At 43.6% G+C, this 25,588-nt stretch overlaps 1 protein-coding gene across 1 annotated transcript in view; it reads left to right on the top strand.

Moving 5' to 3' along the window:
- Window positions 1-25,588, top strand: part of NME9 (NME/NM23 family member 9) — a 51,481-nt gene that overhangs the window by 22,338 nt on the left and 3,555 nt on the right. The window contains exons 5-16 of the mRNA XM_040439661.1: window positions 371-487; window positions 2,046-2,124; window positions 5,990-6,072; window positions 7,111-7,203; window positions 8,917-9,068; window positions 11,238-11,434; window positions 12,416-12,560; window positions 12,657-12,764; window positions 18,548-18,699; window positions 19,992-20,136; window positions 21,293-21,525; window positions 22,168-22,227. Of these exons, the coding sequence (XP_040295595.1) occupies window positions 371-487; window positions 2,046-2,124; window positions 5,990-6,072; window positions 7,111-7,203; window positions 8,917-9,068; window positions 11,238-11,434; window positions 12,416-12,560; window positions 12,657-12,764; window positions 18,548-18,699; window positions 19,992-20,136; window positions 21,293-21,525; window positions 22,168-22,227 (1,564 nt within the window). The remainder of the gene's footprint in view (window positions 1-370; window positions 488-2,045; window positions 2,125-5,989; window positions 6,073-7,110; window positions 7,204-8,916; window positions 9,069-11,237; window positions 11,435-12,415; window positions 12,561-12,656; window positions 12,765-18,547; window positions 18,700-19,991; window positions 20,137-21,292; window positions 21,526-22,167; window positions 22,228-25,588) is intronic.

Here is a 25,588-nt window from a genome sequence, read left to right as displayed (position 1 = left end):
CAGCGCTGTTAGGGCTCATTCAGACGACCGGATCCACAAAACACAGATACGCATTTTGCGGATCGGACCATCCTTCCCTATGATAGAAATGCCTATTCTTGTCCACAAAAATGGACAAGAATAGGATATGTTCTGTCTTTTTTTTTTTTGCGGGGCCGCGGAACGGAGGCACGGATGTGGACAGCACACGATGAAATGAATGGGTCCGCATCCATTCTGCAAAATTGCAGTAAAAGATGCGGACACAAATATACGGTCGTCTGAATGAGCCCTTATTATCTAAATTTGCAAAGAAGATAACATCAGTGAAGTTTTTATGTGTTCGGATTTTCTACTTTCCCCTTTACTAATGTGCATTGTATCTTGGAAGGGAGGAGATCTGGTTGCGGTAGTCAGAGGTGCCAATGGTCCATTGCTGCAAAAAACTATCCTTGATCAGCTTGAAGCAGAGAAGAAAGTGTTAAATCATGGCCTGGAACGTAATGTGGTGAGAGGTCTTACTGTTTTTAAATGATAACAGATAGTGCTGTACAAATGATGATTTGTGTCACATAAGAATAAAGCATCCCCAGGGTCCAGCTTGGTCTCATGCTGTATATATAGTTTCAGGATGGGGACTTCGAGATCAAGTTTACATTTCTAATTTTGAAACAGACAAAGGCTTCATTCACACATCCGTGATAATGGGTCCTCATCCGTTCCGCAAATTGAGGAACGGGTGCGGACCCATTCATTCTCTATGTGGACGGAGCACGCTGACAATCTTCCGGTCCGCGGCTCCCAAAAAAAATAAAACATGTTCTATTCTTGTCCGCAATTGCATACAAGAATAGGCATTTCTATGGGGTGCAGGCCGGGGGTATTGCGGATCCGCAATGCACTACGGATGTGTGAATGGACCCTAAAGTTAAGGGTACTTTCACACTAGCCGTTTTCTTTTCCGGCATAGAGTTCCGTCCTAGGGGCTCTATACCAGAAAAGAACTGATCAGGTATATCCCCATGCATTCTGAATAGAGAGAAATCCATTCAGGATGCATCAGGAGGTCTTCAGTTCAGTCTTTTTGACTGATCAGGACAAATATAAAACTGCAGCATGCTACGGTTTTATCTCCGGCCAAAAAAACTGAAGACTTGCCTGAATGTAATTCAAAATACCAGAATGCCGGATCCGTCCTTCCAGTCTGCGCATGCGCAGATCGGTAAAAATGTGAGAAATATATATAACGGATCAGTTTCTCCGGATGACAAACGGAGAGACGGATCCGTTCTTGCAATGCATTTGTGAGACGGATCCGCTTCCGGATCCGTCTACAAATGCTTTTCGTTTGCATGCAGATTGCTGGATTCGGCAGGCAGTTCCGGCGACTGAACTGCTTGCCGGATCACTCTGCCGCAAGTGTGAAAGTAGCCTAATATGTGTATTTTATTTCTTAAATAGTGTGGTCAGAAATGCTGACTGTTTCCTCCCATTTCATAGTCTCAGTAAATGTACAGTTTTTATCTCCATGCTTACTGAGTTTGCCGTTTTGATGATAGCAGTGTGTGGTGTGCTCCAATCAGACCACTTCCCCATGCTGCGCCTCTTACCCCTCTAGAAGCTGCAGCGGCATCCGTCTTCCTCTTTTCTTCTATTTAGGGCTCATGCACATGACCGTGGTTTTGGTCCACCTCCGAGCCGCATTTTTTGCAGGTCGGATGTGAAGCCATTCACTTCAATGGGGCTGCAAAAGATACGGACAGCGTTCTGCACGTTCTTTCCGTGGCCCACAAAAAGTAGAACATGTCCTATTCTTGTCCATATAACAGACAAGGATAGGACTGCTCTATTGAGGGCCGGACGTTCAGTTCCATAAAATGTGGAATGCACACGGCTGGCATCTGTGTTTTGTGGATCTGCATTTTGCAGACCGCAAAACAGACACAGTTTTACACTAGAAGGGTTTTTTGGGGACTGAGGAGATGTCTACATATATGTATGATGCATGATGAAAACCAGACCTAAAATAGTGTTTATTCCTCACTATACTGGTCCTGAATTACTAGATAAAAGATGAGACACTTCTGGAGGAGGAGGAAGAAGAGTTATCCCCTCTCCCTGCTCAGAATGAAGATGAAGAACTGGGTGAGTGAATATAAGGAGTCGATATGTATTATATACTGTATACCCCACTATCTGGTGAGCATGTAGAGTACAGCAGTGCTGGTTCCTGGATGCAATGGTATGCCCTTGTATTGTCTCTAAAAGGTTGGCCTGGTAATTAGTTACTAAAATAACTAATGGTAATGTGTTCTACATGCCGGAAATTGGAAAGCAAAATTTACTTCACTATAATTTAGTGATTCTGTTTCGATTTCCATTCCATCTTCATTCCCAGCACTTTGCAGTGACCTGGCATCACATGATAACAGCATATTCCATCATTTTATTTATAATTGGGAATTATGATGATAAATATAGATATATACAGTGTGTATATATATATATATATATATATATATATATATATATTAGAAGAAAATTCACAGCACTCCCAAAAAATGTTCAATAGTAGTGGCCTTTGTCCACCAGCACAACGTTTCAGTCCTTTTAGGCTACTTTCACATCTGCACTTCTTCCTATTTCCATTCTTTTGCTCTGTTATAGTAGCAGAAGAATGAGAATAACGGAAGTCATGCATATCTGAAGCATAACTGCATAACTGAAGCAAACAAAGCCTAACAGACCCCATAAACTGTAATGGGATCCGTTAGGTCTCCATTCAGAAGAGCATATTTGTAGTGGAGAAAAAAGTCCTGGTTTAGGCCTCATGCACACGACCGTTTTTTTTTAAGGTCCGCAAAAACGGGGTCCGTAGGTCCGTGATCCGTGTACGTTTTTTCTTCCGTGGGTCTTCCTTGATTTTTGGAGGATCCACGGACATGAAGAAAAAGTCGTTTTGGTGTCCGCCTGGCCGTGCGGAGCCAAACGGATCCGTCCTGACTTACAATGCAAGTCAATGGGGACGGATCCGTTTGACGTTGACACAATATGGTGCAATTGCAAACGGATCCGTCCCCCATTGACTTTCAATGTAAAGTCAGGAGTTAATATACCATAGGATCGGAGTTTTCTCCAATCCGATGGTATATTTTAACTTGAAGCGTCCCCATCACCATGGGAACGTCTCTATGTTAGAATATACCATCGGATTTGAGTTAGATCGTCAAAACTCAGATCCGACAGTGTATGCTAACACAGAGGCGTTCCCATAGTGATGGGGACGCTTCAAGTTAGAATATACTAAGAACTGTGTACATGACTGCCCCCTGCTGCCTGGCAGCACCCGATCTCTTACAGGGGGCTGTGATCAGCACAATAAACCCCTCAGGTGCCGCACCTGAGGGTTTAATTGTGCGTATCATACCCCCCTGTAAGAGATCAGGTGCTGCCAGGCAGGAGGGGGCAGACCCCCCTCCCCTGTGATTAACTCATTAGTGGCCAGTGCTCCCCCTCTCCCTCCCTCCCCTGTATTTAAATCATTGGTGGCCAGTGCAGCCTCCCCTCTCCCCCCCCCCCTAATTATAATCACCTTCCCCCATCATTGGTGGCAGCGGAGAGTTCCGATCGGAGTCCCAGTTTAATCGCTGGGGCTCCGATATGTAACCATGGCAACCAGGACGCTACTGCAGTCCTGGTTGCCATGGTTACTTAGCAATTTTAGAAGCATTATACTTACCTTTGCTGTCTGTGACCGGCCAGGCGCTCCTCCTACTGGTAAGTGAAAGGTCTGTGCGGCGCATTGCCTATAGCACAGACCTGTCACTTACCAGTAGGAGGAGCGCCTGGAGGTAAGTATAATGCTTCTAAAAATTGCTAAGTAACCATGGCAACCAGGACTGCAGTAGCGTCCTGTTGCCATGGTTACCGATCGGAGCCCCAGCGATTAAACTGGGACTCCGATCGGAACTCTCCGCTGCCACCAATGATGGGGGAAGGTGATTTTAATTAGGAGGGGGGAGAGGGGAGGCCGCACTGGCCACCAATGATGGGGGGGTGATTTTAATTAGGGGGGGGGGGAGAGGGGAGGCCGCACTGGCCACCAATGATGGCGGGGGTGATTTTAATTAGGGAGGGGGGGAGAGGGGAGGGCGCACTGGCCACCAATGATGGCGGGGATGATTTTAATTAGGGGGGGGAAGAGGGGAGGCCGCACTGGCCACCGATGAGTTAAATACAGGGGAGGGGGGTCTGCCCCCTCCTGCCTGGCAGCACCTGATCTCTTACAGGGGGGTATGATACGCACAATTAACCTCTCAGGTGCGGCACCTGAGGGGTTAATTGTGCGGATCACACCCCCTCTGTAAGAGATCGGGTGCTGCCAGGCAGCAGGGGGCAGTCATGTACAAAATTCTTAGTATATTCTAACTTGAAGCGTCCCCATCACCATGGGAACGCCTCTGTGTTAGAATATACTGTCGGATTTGAGTTTTCACTAAGTGAAAACTCAGCTCTGAAAAAGCTTTCCGTCTGTGTGAAAGTAGCCTACGGCCACGGACGCGGATGCCAATCTTGTGTGCATCCGTGTTTTTTCACGGACCTATTGACTTGAATGGGTCCGTGAACCGTTGTCCATCAAAAAAATAGGACCGGTCATATTTTTATGACGGACAGGAAACACGGATCACGGCCGCGGATGAACAACAGTGCATTTTCCGAGTTTTCAACGGACCCATTGAAAGTCAATGGGTCCGCAGAAAATCACGGAAAACGGAACAACGGCCACGGATGCACACAACGGTTGTGTGCATGAGGCCTTAGGCGTAGAAAATGGTCTAAATGTAAGGCAGCTAGGAAGCTGTCTTACATTTAGAATTGGCGGTAGATACACCGAAGTTATGTAGAGGCCAGGCCAGCGTGTCTAAAACGCGGGTCTTAATAAATGTGCCCCATAGTGTATAACCTATATGCATAATAGAACCACATTTATCTATCTCATGCCCACTATAAAAGTGACTGAATTGAAATATACTGTTTTAAACTGTAATAAACAGTGCTCGGGGCATTATTGCTCTTATTGCTTAAGAGATCCTTTGTGGTATTAGGTGTGCGTTATGTACATACATGCTGATGTTCCGATGCACGGTCGTGGTGTGCATAATTGAATGCCGGGCCACACGCAGGCCTCTTACATGTGTGACTGCCTGATTCTCTACTGTTACTTGTTTGATACATATAAAAATGATGGGTGATGTGTGCTCTACGTTTGGCTGACATCCATGGAGTTTTCGCCTATTCTCTTTAGCAATAAGAAAATAAAAATGTGCAATAATTTTGTCTTTAAAAAATGCTATGTATTAAGCCACCCTTAAAGTGATGAAAATGATTAATCCCCTGTGAGACACAAAGTTTTAAATTTATTTGTACATGAGACTGGCATAAATACACTGTTTCATCTCCTCCTGTGAGCTCCAAATTCGCTGCTTTCTTTCCCATTGTAAATGATGGAACTCTCGATGCCTGCAGCCACCACTAGGGGGAGCTATGTACATATAAATTTATACAGCCCTGATTGAACTCTATAGTAACTGTATAAATCCCAATGCGGTATGCTCCCACTAGTGGTGGCTGCAAGAAAACCTTTTGACTGTGTCAGGAAGCTTTTAAAGCAGCTAAATGCCAGGCCCTTCTAGGCTTTATACCAGTCGCATGTTCTGTCTCTATAGAAGGTAGACCATTTACCGTCATGTTAATCTTATGAAGCTTATTCCACATACTGGGAAATACCTTTATGAAAAATAAATACTTACCGGTATTTCCCTTTTTACACTAATATTCTGAAATAAAAAATGTGATTTGTATATACACATTATGAGTTTTAACATGGAAGGTCAATTACATATACTATAACACATGGTGATTTCAGGATGCATACACCCTATTAAGTCATGTGTATTATAGATGTATCTGCTATAGAATTACATTTCTTCTTTTCCCGCTCCTATCGCAGTTCCATCAGGAAAATCTTACACAGTAGCCATCATTAAACCTGATGCTGTTGCTCATGGGAAGGCAGATGAAATGATTATGAAGGTAAGGATTGTCAGGTTGAAATGTTCCATTGATAGGTGAGTTATGATAATATGATATGATTATTTGGCATATTCGAAGCCCTGTACAGGGTAGGAGCATTAGTGGCCCTGATGAAGTGTTGTGACAATGTGTACTCCTCTGGCCGTTGTTCCTTGGGGATTGGTGCAGTGGAAATGCAATATTAAATAATGAGGTCAGAATTAAACGCATAAAAGTCTCTTGTACTGAATGCAACGTAGAGCTTCAAATACAACCAGTAGCAGCTGACTTCAAGTGCAATTTTCTGGCACCAGCAAGGATTATGGAGGCAGGTTTGATGGATGAAATTTAGCACTTGTATAGTATTGGCTTAATAGTATTCTGGTTGATAGGTGTCTTAACCGTAGTCCCTTACCTCACAGCAGTGCCTTTAATGCTGGTTGTTGCTGTTCACTCCACTGTCTGTCTTCTCAGAGATTAACTTGAGGCACAATTAAGTTGATCTCTCTGGAGAATCTGTAAAGAATCTGTAAGCAGGAGCTCTGGCACATGCTTCCTCTCCTTTCTGTGTCAGGGCAGGAACTCCCCCTCCTGGCAGGAAGCAGGGCCAGCCCACTCCTACCAAGAGGGGGGGAACAGGGTGGTTAGCCCTGTTCCTTGCCAACCATTTACTATCATTCCCTTAACTGGAAAGAATGGCCAGATGTCTGGGACCCACACCTACACCGAGAACGGAACAGGGAAAAGTGGTGGTATGCACAGCCGCCCTACATTCATTTCTATGGGGCCGCCAAAAATAGCCGAGCACTGGCTCGGGTATTTCCGTCGGCTCCATAGAAATAATTAGGAGTGGTGGCCGCGCAAGTGTGGTGCGCTCCTATTCACTTGTGTGAGTAGAGAGATTGGCAGCGGCTGGACCCCATGAAAACCCAGCCACCGCTCTTCCCGCTCTGTTCTTGGTGTATGCCCCTATTGTCTGTGATGGGAATACCCCTTTAAGCTTTTTAATTATTTGCACGGAGTTAGCAAAATGACTGCTTTACAACTTGCAATTTTCAGATACAAGAAGCCGGGTTTGAGATCTTGGCCAATGAAGAAAGAACTATGACAGAGTCTGAAGCCAGAGACTTTTATAAACACAGAGCAGGAGAGGTAAGTGCTCGATACAGCAAGTCAAGACTTGGTTTATACACTTAAGGCCCTTTACACTGCCCGATCGTCAGGCAGATTATCTGGGGCAAATGTTCTCTCCTAAACACTCATCCCCGATAATCTGCACGTGTAATGGTGCCGCCGATGAGCAGTGTAGCATTTATTCATCAGGTGAAACAGTAGATGTCGAGTGGACCCCTGAATTATCATTTGTGGGCAGCAGATCATGCTATGTGAACAACGATCTGCTGCCTAGAAAAAATGAATCTGCATGGGGATGAGCAATGGCGTTAGTGGTGGCCTTTCCCCATACAGTGGAGGGAATTGCTACATGTAAATGCAGCTTCTGCCTCCACTGACCCGCAGGCAGTTGTCGGGAAGGAAGGCTTCGTTCCTGACAATCGCCTGCTCCATCAGTTTGTGTACATCGGCCTTTACTCGTTTCTCATATATTACAGATGCCAGAAGTCCTTGCTCTGATGTGCCGGGGCCTGGCATGTATACTGCCTGCAGTGTGCGATTCTGGTTCCTGCACAATTTGAATGCTACATGTTTACAACAGCCATGTGAGAGATCGGAAAATACTTCAATGTGAACGTGTGGAGACTGATTAATTAATTAGGCCATGTACATTCACTTCAAGGCCTATTCTTCAATGGTAGAGAAGATTGTCATATGCTGTTTATTTTCATCATGGTCATAGCTACAAGTGTAGCAGACATAGCAGCATCTATGGGGTCAACAATTAAAAGGGTTTTCTGAGATTTTAATACTGAAGACCTATCCTGGATAGGTCATCAGTATCTAATTGGTGGGGGCCCGACACCCGGGACCTCCGCCGATCAGCTGCTTCTCGCAGCTCACCAAGCACAGCTCAGGTACATTCTATAGCGGCTATGCTTTGTATCACACTCAGCCGCATTCACTTGAATGGGGCTGGGCTGCTCCTAGGCCACGTGACACATAAACGTGTCGTCACTCAGCCTAGAAAAAGCAGAGAGAAGGCCACGGCACTCACAGGAGAGAACATCTGATTGTCAGGGGTCCCAGGTATAAAAATCTTGGAAAACCCCTTTAAGGGAGGTATCTTCAAACAGAGGTTGTTGCACTTAGTGGTGACTATGGATGATGGAAGGGTGCGGGCCCTATTTCAAGTTTTGTTGTGGAGCTCCACAATTGCCTGCTGCATTCTTGCTCTGTGTATTATCCTTCCTCTGCTCTACTGCAACTGTATTTGCATTATTACTTTACTGCGACCAGTGGCTTAACTATAGGGGTTGCAGCTGTCACAATCGGGCCATTAAGGTGTGGTTGTCTGTACCGTTACTTCTTTAATGCAGCTCTTTCTTTATCTGATGGGTGGGGTCTGACACCCGGGACCCCCGCCTATCAGCTGTTCAAGAAGGCACCTGCGCTCCTGTGAGTGCCGTGGTCTTCTCTCTGCTTTTCCTACAGACTGGCCATAGTCAAAGGGCAGGAAGAGGGCACAACATGAGCAGCAAGGTCTGTGAACCTTTGGCTACGACCTCTAGTGTGGTATCACTGAATGTGGCATACTTGCATGGTGATATCATTTACGTTTTGGTTTTCCTTTTGATGTGATGTCACCATGCATTGCATTCTCATGGTGACAGGTTCCCTTTAATATCGTTAGGATCAGCTGTACTTGTCAAATTGATTTATTTCTTTTCTATGTATTTCTTGTTTGGCTAGGAGAAGTTCCAGGAGCTGGTGCAGTTCATGTCCAGTGGTCCGTGCCATGTCCTCATTATTTCGAAGTTGGGAGATGAAGATGTGATCCCTGCATGGAGAGAATTCATTGGCCCAACTGATGTGGAAATTGCTAAGAAAGAGAAACCTGAAAGGTCAGTTGATGGTAAATGTAAGATTATGCAACTGAACACATCATGTGCAGGAAATGGGGGCAGTCAGTTTGGCTTAACCAATACATATGGCACTAATACTACTTTTTATTCTCAAACATCAGTTTAGAAATTTAGGGGGTCATTTATTAAGACCGGGGTTTTATTTTATACCTGGCGGTGGATGCTCCAGAGTTATAAAGAGGCACATCCACCTCTGCTTCTTAGGCCTCATGCACACGGCCGTTGGGCCCGCAATTCCGGAGTCGCAGAACGGAACACCGGAAGCACTACAGAGTCTTTCCGTTGTTCCGCACCGCAAATAAAATGACATGTCATATTTTTTTGCAGTGCAGACAGACCACAAACCCATTCAAGTTGAATGGGTCCGGCCCGCTGCACGGATGTTGCCCGTGCATTGGGGACCGCAATTGCGGTCCCCAATGCACAGAACGGCCGCACAACGGCCGTGTGCATGCGGCCTTAATGTAAGACAGTTTCCTAGCTGTCTTGCATTTAGACTATTTTCTATGCAGGCATAGAAAATGGTAAACGAGACGGGCCGACCTGGCGGGGAGAGCAGGGAGAAATAACAGATTGCGGCACAATCTGCGGCAGAAATATGCCTAATTTAGGTATATTTCTGTTTAATGAATGACATAGTGTAAATGATATGTAGATGCTAGAACACAGCTCTGCATCCTGATAACTAGGGGAGGGGGTGTGTGCAGAGCACAGGGGGTGTTACATAGCAGTGCTCAAAGGATTCAGCCCCTCCTCCTGGTGCTCCAATTGACCATGTGCATATAAATAAAAACACTGATTTTTCTACAGCTATTTATCATACAGACAAAAGAAAAGTATTATTTTAATCAGCAGGATGAGCCCTACCAGCCAGTATGTCTGATGTAAGGGCTCATTAACACGACCGTATGTCTTTTTCAGTGTTTTGCGGGCCGTTTTTTCCGGATCCGCTTTTCATTTATTTTTTTTCTGTGGTGTTTGCGGTTCCGTTCTGTTTTTCAGTTCCATTTTTCCGTATGACATATACAGTATACAGGAATTACATAGAAAAAATTGGGCTGGGCATAAAATTTTCAATAGATGGTTCTGCAAAAACGGAACGGATACGGAAGACATACGGAGTACATTCCGTAAGTGTTTCATATTTTTTTGCAAACCCATTGACTTGAATGGAGCTACGAAACGTGATTTGCGGGCAATAATAGGACATGTTCTATCTTTCAACGGAATGGAAAAAACGGAAATACGAAAACGGAATGCATATGGAGTATGTTACATTTTTTTGCGGAACCATTGAAATGAATGGTTCCGTATACGGAACGCAAAAAACGTTCGTGTGAACGAGCTCTAATAGGGTTGATCCAATGACAGAGCCTCCTGCAGCGCCAAACTTCCGGCTACTTCTCTTCTGGTTCCCACTGGACAAGAAGTGTTATAATCTATCTACATGCATGTCACTACTACCAGCCAATCAATGGCCTCTGTAGTGGCAGCGGTCACATGCCATGGATGCAGAAGTCACTGCTGAGGGCATTGATTGACTGGCAGCAGTGATATGCATGTAGACAATGGGGGAGATTCATCAAAACTAGTGTAAAGGGAAACTGGTTAACTTGCCCATAGCAACCAATCAGATTCCAAATTTCATTTTTAAAAGAAGCTTTTAAAAAATAAAAGGTGGAATCTGATTGGTTACTAAACCCTTTTCACCGTTTTTGATTAATATCCTTTATAATGTCACACTTTTGGTCCAGCAAGGGCCAGAAGCAGAGAAGAAGGGAGCCAAATCTGTTTAAACTTGCTATTACTGTGGATATGCTGGTCTTGGTGTTAGTTATGCATTTTTGTGTCAATGGAAAACTCTTCTTGACTCATCAAATGTATTGGCATGTACTGCTCATTCAGCTTGATATTTGAGCTCTTACGGTATTGTCCTCCCTTTGTATGCCAAGCTCTATTCTGAATAACACCAGACATATCATTTACACAACACACTCAATTATGTTGGATGCAAAGTACCTTCCATGTAACACCAATTTTATTTTTTTGTATTAGCTATATTGATAATGCGTACAATTTCTTTATAAGCATATTTTAAAATGAAATACTAAAATTGCATGTTTAAAAGTTAGATCTTGTTTCTTTTAGCTTGCGAGCCCAGTATGGCACCGAAGTTCTGTATAATGCAGTCCATGGAAGTAATGACGGGGATCAAGCTAGCAGGGAATTGGCTTTCTTCTTCCCAAGTTTTAAACTTCAACAGCAACACACAGAGGAATCGGCCTCAAGGACTCCAGAAAGGACCTTAGCATTGATCAGACCAGAGGTCTTGAAGGACAGGAGAGGTAGGGATGCTGTACCTTGTATTTAAAGTTCTTAAATGCTAAATAGTAATATATTACGAATTTACATTTAAGAGGTTGTCCAGCTGGTGTAATTTTTTAAAAGCTTTAAGAGTACCTCACCTTTCAACAAACTCTGCATTATTAATAGGCCAGTATGTGTGCATGAGAAATAACAATATTTCTGGCCACTGTATCCCTTGTATATGGCACTTTTTAGCAGTTTTCCTCTCAATATCTTAGTTTGCAGTTCCTCCAGAGCTGGTGGGTGGAGACTGTTTGCCATCCACTACACACAGAAAGTAGAGGAGAATATGCTTCCTAAGCTTCTTTTACTCACTTACTATTGATTTATGTAAAGTTGTGAGAAAGTACATTGACTCTTTAAAATAATAAAATAAGTCAAACTGGTCCCTGCTTACTGATTTCTCTCAATACAGAAATTTGACCACTCAACCAATCACTGACTGAGGCTGTTAAATGTGCATATTCTTAAAGCCATTTTGACCATTTATTTTCTTTAAATGGTCACTCTGGGCCAACAACTCCTTTTAAAATGAATTCAACTCCTAGTGACCATATTGATTATTCGTGGACCCTAAGCTACAATAAAGTCTTCTTACATCATTGTCATAAGGTTTTTGCTATAGACTAAGGGTCCACTCACACATCCGCAAAATGGGTCCGCATCCGTTCCGCAATTTTGCGGAACACGTGCGGACCCATTCATTTTCAATGGGGCCGGAATGTGCTGTGCGGATACGCACTTCCGTTCCGCAAAGAAATAGAACATGTCTTATTCTTGTCCGCAATTGCGACAAAAAAAGGCATTTTCTATGAGAGTGCTGGCAATGTGCGGTCCGCAAAATGTGGAACGCACATTGCCGGTGTCTGTGTTTTGTGGATCCGCAAAACACATACGGACGTCTGAATGGACCCTTAGTGATGTTAATACTCCCTGTCTTTACTATATTTTTATTTCAGACGAGGTTCTGCAAAGTATTCGCGATGCCGGTTTCTCTATAGCAATGCAAAAGGAGATAATGTTGACTGAGCAGCAAGTTGAGCAGTTCTACCAGGAGCATGCCGATCAAGAGTATTTTCCAGCCCTAAAGCAGCAAATGACAAGGTGAATTAACCATCTAGAACCAAATAACTAAATTTCTTATCTCACAAGTGCTTGTTAAAGTTATTTTAATATGTTTTTATCTTGTTATTCTGTCAGTGGCCCTGTTCTAGCCCTAGCACTGGTAAAGGAACATGCCGTCAAACACTGGAGAAACATGTTAGGCCCTGCCGACCTGAATGAAGCCTTGAACACAGCACCAGACAGGTTGGTAAAAGATTTGGCTTAAAGGGGTTTTCCAAGTCTTTAGAACTGATGACCTATCCTCAGAATAGGTTATCAGTATCTGATCGGTGGGGGTCTGACACACGGACCCCTGCTGTTCAGCTGTTTGAGAGGGCATCGGTGCTCCTGCTTACCAAGCACAGCGCCATACATAGTATAGTGGCTGTGCTTGGTATTGCAGTCAGCCCCATTCACCTCAATGGGGCTGACCTGTGCCTAGGCCACGTGACCAATGAACGTGACGCCAAGGCCTAGGAAAAGCTTAGAGCCAGCGGTGCTACTGTGAGTGCCAATGTTTTCTCAAACAGCTGATTGGTGGGGGTCTGAAACCCGGCCCCCGCCAATCAGATACTGATGACTGAACAGAAAAATGGGAATGCAGAGGTGAACAAAACCTTAGGAAACTGTAATTTATGCAGTTTCATAATAATGCATGTTCTTATAGGTTTATTAATGATAGGTTTCATTAGAGGCTTCGTCAGGAGTCTACTTTCAGTTATTTGTGACGGGAAGAACAGTGCAGCATGCAGTGCTATCTTTCCCATCAAAATAATATACACTCCAGCAGAAGCAATTTTCAGTTACCAACACTATAGAGTTTGAATGTGGTGCCTGCTCAGGTGCCGAGTTCTCGACATATCTGTCCATGATCAGAGAACTTGTGCAAGCTTAACTCCTCAGACACTGGAGTCAATAGCAACCTTGGCATCTGAACAGTTAGGCCCCCTTCACATGACCGTATTTTTTCTCCCCATCCAATCTGCATATTTGCGGATTGGATGAAGACCCATTCATTTCAATGGGACCGCAAAAAATGAGGACATCACACCGTCTGCTGTCCGCATCCGTATGTCCATTCCGCAGCCCCACAAAAAAGATAGAACATGTCATATATTTGTCCATTTCGTGGACAAGAATTGGCATTGTTACAATGGGTCCGCAAAAAAAAACTGATGCAACATGGACTTTATCCGTATTTTTTGCAAAATACATACGGTGATGTGAATGCACCCTTAGCCAAAGAGATGGGCATGCTCTGATCCCCGATCAAACAGCAACACCAAGGGGTTATAAATGAGTGGGGTCCGTCAGGTGCTCTTAGTGTTAGCCATAATATAATGGGGTCTGTCACTCCATTATTTTAGTTTATCTGCTCCTCTAACAGAACAGCAAACTTGATGGAAGTGTGAACAGAGCTTTAAATGGAGTCTGTCACCTCCAAAATCAGTGTCAAAGAAAGCTCACTGCCATTTATGGTAACTATACCTTTCTTGTTAAAATGTGGTCTGCTAATGCTGAGAAATAGTGATGGACGAACATCGGCCGTGGCGGTTCGAGAACGCGATCGCAAGAACGCAATCAAATGTTCGCAAACAGCAAGTTTGCGGCGGCCCCGATTCACTTTAATGGCAGGCGAACCTGAAAAACCTTCAGCTCATATTTGCAGCCACCAAATACTCACTAGAAGGGCACAAATAGTCCCACAACATGGACAGTGACATGCCAGAGGGGGGTCAATGACCAAAATTCCAACAAAAAATATGTATCTTAATCAGGGGACATTTTTATGCGTCTTAAAGGGAAATTCTCTGAAGTGTGCCCTATTGTGGCCTAGAAAATTATTTTAGGCCACGGGAGTACGGGCCTTAAAAATTAGGCATTCACCTGACATAAAAGAAATTCTGATTATGTGGCTCGAGGTACATTATGCAGTCAATGGATAAAAAGTTTACTGTAGGCCACTGGACTACAGGCCCCAAACATTAGGCATTCACCGGACAGAAAAGATCAAGTGATTATGTGGCCGGAGGTATATTACACGGTCAATGGATATAAATTTTACTGAAGGCCAGTAAAAATACAGGTCAAATACATATGCTTAAAAGAACAAAAAATCTAAAATTGGATTAAAAACATGGCTAACGAAATCCCCCTTCTTGAAAAAAACCCTAATGATAATAGTTAAAATTCGATGATAACACGTGGTCGTCACTGGTGTTGAATTTCTGCAACAATTATTCATTCAACGTACATAAAAGAACAAGTAAGTGTGTGGCTCGAGGTAGATTATACAGTCATTGGATATCAATTTTACAGCAGGCCAGTGGACTACAGGCCCCAAAAATTATGCATTCAGCATACAGAAAAGAGCAAGTAAGTAGCTGAGGTAACGCAGCAAAACCGCAAACAAATGCTGCACTACCCAAATGCACTATATAGAAAGTATATAATTGGTATATAACACCCCTGCTTCAATCAGTTTTTTTGGGGGCAACTGGTAAACTACACCAGTAGAAATTATTTGTTCCAATAGCGTTTGGCACTCTGTGTAGCTGGGGTATTGCAGCAGAACCGCACACAACTGCTGCACAATACAAATGCACTATAATATACTCTGTTAGAAAGTATATTATAAGTATATCACTGTCACGGCGGGGAGTGGGGGAAACCCCCCACCGTGCGGTGTCAAAGGGTAAAAAGGGGATCAGCCTGGCCAAAAGGAGTAATAAGGGAGCAGGTCACCTCCTACAGCATCCCTAATCCTCTCCCTGACTCCTCACCGTATGAGCGGACCCTGATGGTAGGACGACTCATACTCAGGATTCCTAGAAACCCTAAGTCGCCCTGGTAATCCCTCACCAAGGAGCAGGGAAGAGACGACCTGTTCATCCCGGTCATGGAGGAACAGGTGTCTCTATCTGAGGCCAGGCTGCAAGGAGAGGGGAACACATACAGCATAAGGAGATGACAGGTAAGCGAGACCAGTAGCACACTTACCTGCCACAGACACACTGACTGGAACCCGTGCACAAGTGCTGCTGTCCACACCAACATTAGAGGACACAGCACACACCACAAACCACACAGGAACCCAGGACAACCATAGCTGCAATAAACATGAGACAGGGGAATGTCAAGCAAACATGCTGGACACCAAACACCACCAGACATGTAACACCAAACTAGACATACAAACATGAAAACCAACTAAAAGGAATGGGTCAATTAGGTACAAAAACACTTATAGTACTGAAGTATTCAAAAAATAACATGAATTTATTGAGAATCACAAAAGGACATAATTGGCACAAGTCACAAAACACATTTAACCCAGGTCACAATACATAAAAGTATTAAAAACCAAGGGGACCGATGGTGGACTGTTGGTATATATTTATAAAGTGCAAGTGCAATAATTATGATTGGTCACTAGTAGAAAGGTAGATTACACCAAACCACTATGGCTCAAAATACATAGTACAAAAAAACTCATATGCATATTTGTACAACAGACACCAAAGCATGTGGGTGATAATACACACCACAAGGGCTGACTGAGGCAATAGAGCAACTAAAAATGTAGTAGGCACATAGAAAAATACTGACCAACCAACCTAGTATACCACACACAAACACCACCGGTACACTCCCCAACACACGTTTCGCGTTTAGCTTTTTCAAGGGGTACTGGCTGATGTGGTGAGGATGGTCTCTTAAATAGATGGAGTGGCTATACCTTGTTTGCTGATAGGTTTACATTGATTCCCTTGCTAATGTTATTGGCTGGCCTGTCGTCTATCCATTTCAACTCACCTGAATTATATAAAGTGGTGAGTGCTCATTATGTGGCGCCCGGAACTCCGCCATGAACGCCGAACTTGCAGTCACGCCAAGCCAGTCCGGAGGAGGAGAGTCACGCAATTACTGTGTGACGATCATCCAGGAGCGGCGGGGGCGGGGCCCGAGTCCGGCGCATTAGCGGACAGTCGGGCGCTCCGCAACCACCATATTAGGTGAGGGCAATCTGGATTAGCGACAACTATCAATGCAGGCAATGGGGTTATTTTACCAAATCTCAACCCCAATACAATTGGGGCATAAAACGCCATCCTATACATATATAACACCACAATTAAGCAAGTTTTGAATGCAAATTCAGATGTATAAATGCAGCACCCAGGGAGCAAAAAAGGAGCAGAGACAACAAGGCGGGAAGAAAAAGACAAGGGAGGGGAGAAGAGCATAATAAAACGAGAATAGACAAATATTGTCTATCCTGCTTAGAGGGCGATCATATTTTAGAAAAAACACCAATGTGATATATGTGTGCATAATGCAAATACATTACGCGCACAACATATAACACCAAATTAAGATGACAATTATCTATGTGATGATACCCAATAGCATGGTGTATGTAGATTAATTTGTCAATTATTTGATGACTAAAATAAAATACCAAAAAAAGAAAGCCTGGCTATGAGCTGAGCGCTGCGATTGGCCAGCGCTACAGCATAGGAGAAGGAGACCGCGGCAGGCTCAACTGGGTGGAGCCTAACTACAAACATACCGGAGGTTATAACCGGAGAACGGAGCGGCCCTGGGGATAACAGTAAGTGCAGGGGGATCCCTGGGCGCCGCTCTACACGTCTTTATGGTGAGTTTACATACTTTCTTCGGGTGAAAGGTCCTCTCTAAGCCCATATGGTACTAGGGTCTAGACATACAAACACCCTGAACATAACCCACTCCATACAAATAGGGACAGGAAGGGAAGGAGACACCGGAATGACATTGATGACCACAAGGGTGGCCCTCACTGAACAGATGGAACACCCTGGACTGGAGCAGAGCTCCAGCACCAACCACAGCTGAAGTACAACTATCTCCAGCCCGGAAACCACAGAACATAAAAGCCAAGTGACCACACCCAGTCAGGGAGTTAACCCTTACACACCAGACAGAGGGAGGCTACAACTTAAAGGGGAATTGCACACACAAGCATACTAAACCACACGTTACCACCGGCAACAGCATGCGTGGCAACCATGTCACGGCAATCACCCAGAAGGCCGAGATACTGCCCACACATGCTCTCACAGCAACACATTGCCGCGGGCAACCACAAGTGTGGCAACAGTGTCACAGCGCAAACCAAGGGCCGTGACAATCACACCCCTCAGTAAGTCACACCTATCGATAGCACACCTATACCAGTCCTTAAAAGGACTTTTGTGGCCCTATTAGCTAGCGTTTGGTGTCCCTAACAGCCTGTCCCTGCTCCACACAGCAACCTCTCCCTACACTGGCAAAAGACTGAATGTAAAATGGCGGCCAGATCAGGTTTATTTTTAAGGTAGGGGGTATGTCCATGTGCTGAAACGTCTCAATTGGCTTTCCTGTACCACCTGATGGATGTGTCATGGGTCAAAGTTCTTCACAATGTAAAAGAATATGGCGCCGGCGGACATCTCTACTGAGAAATGTTTATTTTTATGCAAGTAAGTATTTGGTGCACTGTGGGTGGGGGGCACTCCGTTTGGTGCACCTGATCGCTACCAGTTCTGAATCTCACAAACTATCATTCAAAGAAGAGGGTCAGGCACTGGGTCATGGTACACCAAACATAGTGGCCCCGTCTGCAGTCTCATATGTTCTAGGAGGATGACCTTAGTATATGCCAAACAATTCTATAATAAACTCATTCATTTCTACACAACAGTAGTTTCTACACAACCACAGACCTGGTCTCTGTACCTGGGATATTCCAGATATATACAAATTTGCATATTGTCCATATTTTATATTTTTACCCTACTATTAAAAGTCCATCCAAGCTACGTAACCGTAAAATGTATTTTGACAAACCTAAAACTGTGATACTGCAGCTTTTCTTAACATTGTAACCAGTTCATTTCAGAACTGTGGGAGCTTTGTGCTTTGCTTACAGACTAATGCTACTTCATTTACGTATGGCCTTACAGCTTGCGGGCTCGGTTTACTCCCAAAGAAACTACAATTAACCAACTGCATGGAAGCTCAAGCACCGACGAGGCAGAAAATGAACTCAACTTCTTTTTCCCTGTAGAGCAAACCTTAGCAACTATTAAACCAGATGCATTGGAAGAACATAGAGGTAAGAAGCAGAAAGTTGTACTAAAGTTTGTAATTCTAGAATTGTCATCTGTCAGTAGATTATTAGTATTATTATTCCCGTTCGTGACCAGACACATTTTTGGCCTTTTTAATACATGCGGCTTCAAAAGCAATAACCTTTTGGTTTGTTCAGTCTTTGGCCTCATGCACACGACCGTTCCGTTTTTTGCGGTCCGCAAACCACAGATCTGCAAAAAACGGAAGCCGCCCGTGTTGCCTTCCGCAATTTGCGGAACGGAACGGGCGCCGGCAATATAAATGCCTATTCTTGTCCGCAAAGTGCGGACAAGAATAGGACATGTTATATTTTTTTAGCGGGGCCGCGGAACAGAGCCACGGATGCGGACAGCACACGGAGTGCTGTTCGCATCTTTTGTGGCCCCATTGAAGTGAATGGGTCCGCATCAGAGCCGCCAAAACGGCGGCTCATATGCGGACCCAAACAATGGTCGTGTGCAAGAGGCCTTTTTCAGTGATACATGATGCTTCTATCTTTATGTAATTTTTATTTTAGTCTTTTTCGTTTGTATTTTGCAGACCTGGCAAAATGTAAAATATAAAAATATACTGTATAAAATGCCTTTTTTAAATTGTGTTTCCCTTTGCTATTACAGTCATTTTTATATAGAGGATATACAGTTTATGGTCTATGGGGGCAGGGCTATAAGCTTTGTTGTGCCCCTGTGGTGATGTTCTTTTTTTTTTATTGCGAACATTCTTTATTTTTATTTTACACATAATAGACCTTTGGGGACATTCTTACAATTGACATTTTTTTTGCAGATTTCCTAAACTTTTAGCCCCATTTACAGGTGGAATACAGTTTTCAAAGCCTCAATGCCTCATTCACACAACCGTATGTGTTTTTCAGTCCACAAACTGTGGATTTGCAAAGCATGGATACTGGCCGTGTGCATGCCGCCATTTTGTTTTTCCCTTCTATAGAAATGTCCAATGCGGTTCGGTGCAGAACATCTGACTGACAGTTCTGGCAGGCTGCTCCTCTGCTGGATGGTTTTAACGCTAGCGTGAAACTAGTCTAACTGTGGCAAATTATTTTGCGCTATATAGCAATATTTATTTTGCTTGTTTTTTGGATTGCCCATTTTAGAAGGAAGAGCTCCTAGGTCTTTTGCCACTCCCTAGCTATTCATTGATTGGAGAAGAACACAAAAACTCAATGGATCTGATCTGAGCCTATGGATTTATAGTGACAACTACCAACTAACCTTTTAGTAGTATTAGTCATTTTCTGCCATTATATTTCTGCAGATGAAATCATGGAAAGGATTCAAGGTGCTGGTTTTAATATCTCTCAAATAAAGGAGACTCAATTAAGTCAAGAGATGGCTGAAGAATTTTACAAAGAACACAAGGGAAAACCCTTTTTTGATCAGCTTATTAACTATATGTGCAGGTGGGTTCAACATGGACATTGTACAGGCCATTGTTCACAAGGTGGTGGGTGGAGATATTGTTGCACTCTTTATGTGTCCTCTCCTGGTTTAGCTGATCATTGCAAGAGCAGCTTTGTAAACTCTCTGCGATAAGGGTACGACCACACGGCACAGTTGCGACGCGGCCGTACAGGCCACAGGGGGCTGCCGTTAGACTAATGAAGACAGAACTGTCCAGTGTGTCTGCACTGTTAATGGCCAAACAGTATTGAAGGTGCCTCACGGCCATCAACAGTACTGACCCACCGAACAGTGCAGTCTTTATTAGTTTAATTAGACCCCGCTGCGGCCGCTTGGCTCTCAAACTCAGAGCGGCCATTTCACAACCGTGACGCAACCACGCCATGGGAATCCAGTGCATGAAAAAAAGTAGCAATGCATGTTGGCCAATCAAATGAATGTCTCACCTTGTAATTTATATGCAGGCAGTTATATCTGCCAGAGCAAAACCTGATCTCTCCTTTCTGGCTCAGGCCAGGGTTACTAGCCTGAGAACCCCCTCTATGACAATTATATGTTTTAACAGGGTTAAAAAGGGGTTCTTGAAATTAGAGAAACTATATGACAAGGGCTGATAGGCTGCGTTCACATCTACGGCAGCAGATCTTGCATACTGTTTCGGCAGAGAGCATCCTGATGGATTTTTGCCGGCATTGCCATATTCTAAAGACCACCACTGGATCCCCATTGACTGTAATGAGATCCATCAGTGATCCGGCCGCTTTACAGCATAAATGCTGGGTTCTAGCCGGACAACAAAGCATCGCATGCACCGGTTTTTGGTCCGGCCAACAGTTGGCATTTGTGCCGGATCAGCTTGCAGCAGATGTGAACACGGACTAAATTAGCCATGTTCCGTCCTTTAAAATTGTACGATTTTTCTTCCATGTGGAATCCGTCCATTTTTTCAATCTATGAAAAATGGAACACACCCAAATGCCGTCTGTGTGCTGTCAGTTTTTTTTTTTTTCTCGGACCGACTTACTTTTATTCTACACTCGAATAGCACATGGATGTGACCATCACTCATCTGAATGAGCCCTAATTATAGGAAATAACAGTCATATAAGCCTACTGTTTTTCCATTTTTATCTCTGTCATTGTGTTTGCTTTCAGAGGTCCTTGCTTAATGATGATTCTCAGTAAAGAGAACGCAGTGCAAGAGTGGAGGTCACTAATGGGTCCTACAGACCCAACTGAAGCACAGATATCATCTCCCGAGTCCTTGAGAAGCTTGTTTGCAAAGAGTGTGCTGCAGAATGCAGTCCACGGTTCCTCAAACTTAAATCAAGCCATGGAAAAAATGAAGTTCATATTTGGTGATATTGACGAGGAGAGAGAAAATAATGGTAAAGCGGAAAATAAACTGTCACATCATTTTCTTCCCAATCTGACAGCTGTACTAGCCACAGCATAAACTAAGAATTCTAACTCATAAACTCATAGGGCCAGATTTATCATGACTCAGAGCTCACTCCACTTTCACATATGGCTAAAGTCAGTTTTAGCCAAGTCAGATTTATGATCGGCCCTTTAAGACAGTAATAAATGTGGTTTGACGGTAGCAGTTTATCCGTCAGTAAGCAGCTTTACAAAAGTTGCACATCTTTATAAAAGAGTCGCACGTCTTTACGAAAAAGTCGCATGTTCTATTAAAAAGTCTCATAAGATAAGCATGGTCCTCACTGGAGTGAAATTGCGCATTTTTTTGCGACTTTTTTGCGACTTTTTAAATAGTCGCAATAGTAAATCTGTCTAGAGATTCATTTACATAGGAAAACACGCCCACTTTCAGAAAACTGGCGAGCATAGTGCAGAGCAGAAAAAAGTTGCACATTTTTGCACAGTTTTAGCGTTTGCGCAAAAATTTGCGACATTTTCACTCCATTATTCTGACTTGAGCTAATGATAAATCTGGCCCATAGTCTGTACATTGTGGTAAAAAAAACTGTCACTTACATTGTTTCTCTCTACGGAAACCTCATTTTTAGATGATGCTACAAATGATGTCAAGCAAAGTGAGGAGAACAGTGAAAACACGGCACCAGAAGGTAACAGCATAGGAAAATTAAGATGTACTATGCGCATAACCACTTCTGGGGGAGGGTATCTGTTGTTATGGTTAGGTGCATGACAGTGAGTAAATATATTTTTGGTGGTTGAATTCTTAGATTCGTCAGTATAAGGGCTCATGCACACCACTGTAAGTGTTTTGCGTTCCGTGAATCGCATATCCGCAAAACACGGATCCCGGCCGAATGCATGCCACCATTTTTTTTTTTTTTAACTTCATTAGAAATGTCCTATCCTTGTCTGTGAAATGGACAAAAATAAAACATGTTCTATGTTTTTTGGTGGGACACTTTTGCTGTCCCATTGAAATGAATGTGTCCACATCCGATCTGCAAAAAATGCGAATTGAATGCATGCAAAACATACGGTCGTGTGCATGAGCCCTAATGCATTTCTCTGCTATTTGTATAACCTGTTTAAAAAGAGTATTACAAAGTAGGAAAATGTTTGGAATCTACAGATTCCTCTCTATAGATATATACCGTACATTGTAAGGTTGTGTTTCTATTTTTTTTTAAATAGTTTAATTGTCCAAAAGAAATTACACAGAACCATCCATTATACAGTTACAGGGTTAGCATATTTTAAAAGTCTTTATTTTAAGAGAACGGCGGCAGGCAGGGAGTTATAAAGCATACTGTTATGTACAGCTGACATTAGCACATCGTTAATGTCAGTCAGCTACATAACGTTATTTCTCATGACAGAAACCCTTTAAAATAATGGAAGTGGCATTTCGGTCAAATAATGAAAATGAATGCCACCTGACTGACCACACTGACTATGATGGGAATTGGTTTCTACACTGAGCAAAAATATAAACGCAACACTTTCGGTTTTGCTCCAATTTTGCATGAGCTGAACTCAAAGATCTGAAACATTTTCTACATACACAAAAAAAACATTAGGGCTCGCTCACACGAACGTTTTTTTGCGTTCTGTATACAGGCCGTTTTTTGTGTTCCGTATACGGTCCATATACGGAACCATTCATTTCAATGGTTCCGCAAAAAAAAGGAATGTACTCCGTATGCATTCAGTTTCCGTATTTCCGTTTTTCAGTTCCGTTGAAAGATAGAACATGTCCTATTATTGCCCACAAATCACGTTCCGTGGCTCCATTCAAGTCAATGGGTCCGCAAAAAAAACGGAACACATACGGAAATGCATCCATATGTCTTCCGTATCCATTCCGTTTTTGCGGAACCATCTATTGAAAATGTTATGCCCAGTCCAATTTTTTCTATGTAATTACTGTATACTGTATATAACATACGGAAAAACTGAACAGAAACGGAAACACAACAGAAACAAAAAACTGAACAACGGATCTGTGAAAAACGGACTGCAAAACACTGAAAAAGACATACGGTTGTGTGAACGAGCCCTTACACTTAAATATTGTTCACAAATCTGTCTAAATCTGTGTTAGTGAGCACTTCTCCTTTGCCGAGATAATCCATCCCACCTTACAGGTGTGGCATATCAAGGTGCTTATTAGACAGAATGAATATTGCACAGTTGTGCCTTAGACTTCCCACAATAAAAGGCCACTCTGAAATGTGCAGTTTGATCACACAGCACAATGCCACAGATGTCGCAACATTTGAGGGAGCGTGCAATTGCCATGCTGACTGCAGGAATGTCTACCAGAGATGTTGCCCGTGCAATGAATGTTAATTTCTCTACCATAAGCCGTCTCCAAAGGCGTTTCAGAGAATTTGGCAGTACATCCAACCGGCCTCACAACAGCAGACCACGTGTAACCACACCAGCCCAGGACCCTCCACATCCAGCATGTTCACCTCCATGATCGTCTGAGACCAGCCACCCGGACAGCTGCAGCAACAATCGGTTTGTATAACCAAAGAATTCCTGCACAAACTGTCAGAAACCGTCTCAGGGAAGCTCATCTGCATGCTCGTCGTCCTCATCGGGGTCTGGACCTGACTGCAGTTCGTCGTCGTAAACCGACTTGAGTGGACAAATGCTCACATTCGTTGGCATCTGGCAAGTTGGAGAGGCGTTCTGTTCACGGATAAGTTGCGTTTTTCACTGTTCAGGGCAGATGGCAGACAGCGTGTGTGGCATCGTGTGGGTGAGAGGTTCGCTGACGTCAACGTTGTGGGTTGAGTGGCCCCTGGTGGCGGTGGGGTTATGGTATGGACAGGCGTATGTTATGGACAACGAACACAGGTGCATTTTATTGATGGCATTTTGAATGCACAGAGATACCGTGACAAGATACTGAGGCCCATTGTTGTGCCATTCAGCCCACAACCATCACCTCATGTTTCAGCATGATAATGCACGACCCCATATTGCAAGGATCTGTACACAATTCCTGGAAGCTGAAAACATCCCAGTTCTTGTCTGGCCAGCATACTCACCGAACATGTCACCCATTGAGCATGTTTGGGATGCTCTGGATCGGCGTATACGACAGCGTGTTCCAGTTCCTGCCAATATTCTGCAACTTCGCACAGCTATTGAAGAGGAGTGGACCAACATTCCACAGGCCACAATCAACAACCTGATCAACTCTATGTGACGGAGATGTGTTGCACTTCGTGAGGCAAATGGTGGCCACACCAGATACTGACTGGTTTTCTGACCACCCCTCCCCACCCCCCAGTAAGGCAAAACTGTACACATTTCAGAGTGGCATTTTATTGTGGGCAGTCCAAGGCACACCTGTGCAATATTCATGCTGTCTAATCAGTACCTTAATATGCCACACCTGTGAGGTGGGATGGATTATCTCAGCAAAAGAGAAGTGCTCACTAACACAGATTTAGACAGATTTGTGAACAATATTTGAGAGTAATGGGTCTTTTGTGTATGTAGAAAATGTTTCAGATCTTTGAGTTCAGCTCATGCAAAATGGGAGCAAAAACAAAAGTGTTGAGTTTATATTTTTGCTCAGTGTATTAAAAAAAAGACGAAATTTTACTGGACAAGAAAGCTCAGCATGCTGCACTGTTCTGTCCTGTATTTTTGACAGAATCTGTAATGGAGGGTCCTGACAGATCATTCAGTGCAGATGTGGGTCAAACCTAACAGACTTCTGTGCATGTAATCAGTCCCCCCATCAGTCAGAGCATACAGGGACTTTTTTTTTTTTAGAAAAGGAGAGAAGATGATCACTCACCCATCTAATCCCATCTGTGCTGAATTAGGCTGTTTTATTGACGCCACGATGAGACATTTACTAGTGTCAGATTAGTCGCACCAAATACACAAATATCAGTAAGGGCTCGTGCACACAAATGTTTTTTGCGTTACATATAAGGGCCGTTTTTTGCGTTCAGTGTACGGTCCGTATACAGAACCATTCAT

The sequence above is a fragment of the Bufo bufo genome, chromosome 7 (genome assembly GCF_905171765.1).
Source record: "Bufo bufo chromosome 7, aBufBuf1.1, whole genome shotgun sequence".
In the NCBI taxonomy this organism is placed as follows: domain Eukaryota; kingdom Metazoa; phylum Chordata; class Amphibia; order Anura; family Bufonidae; genus Bufo; species Bufo bufo.
The sequence above is the reverse complement of the archived record's forward strand: the minus strand, read 5'-3'. Positions and strand labels throughout refer to the sequence as shown.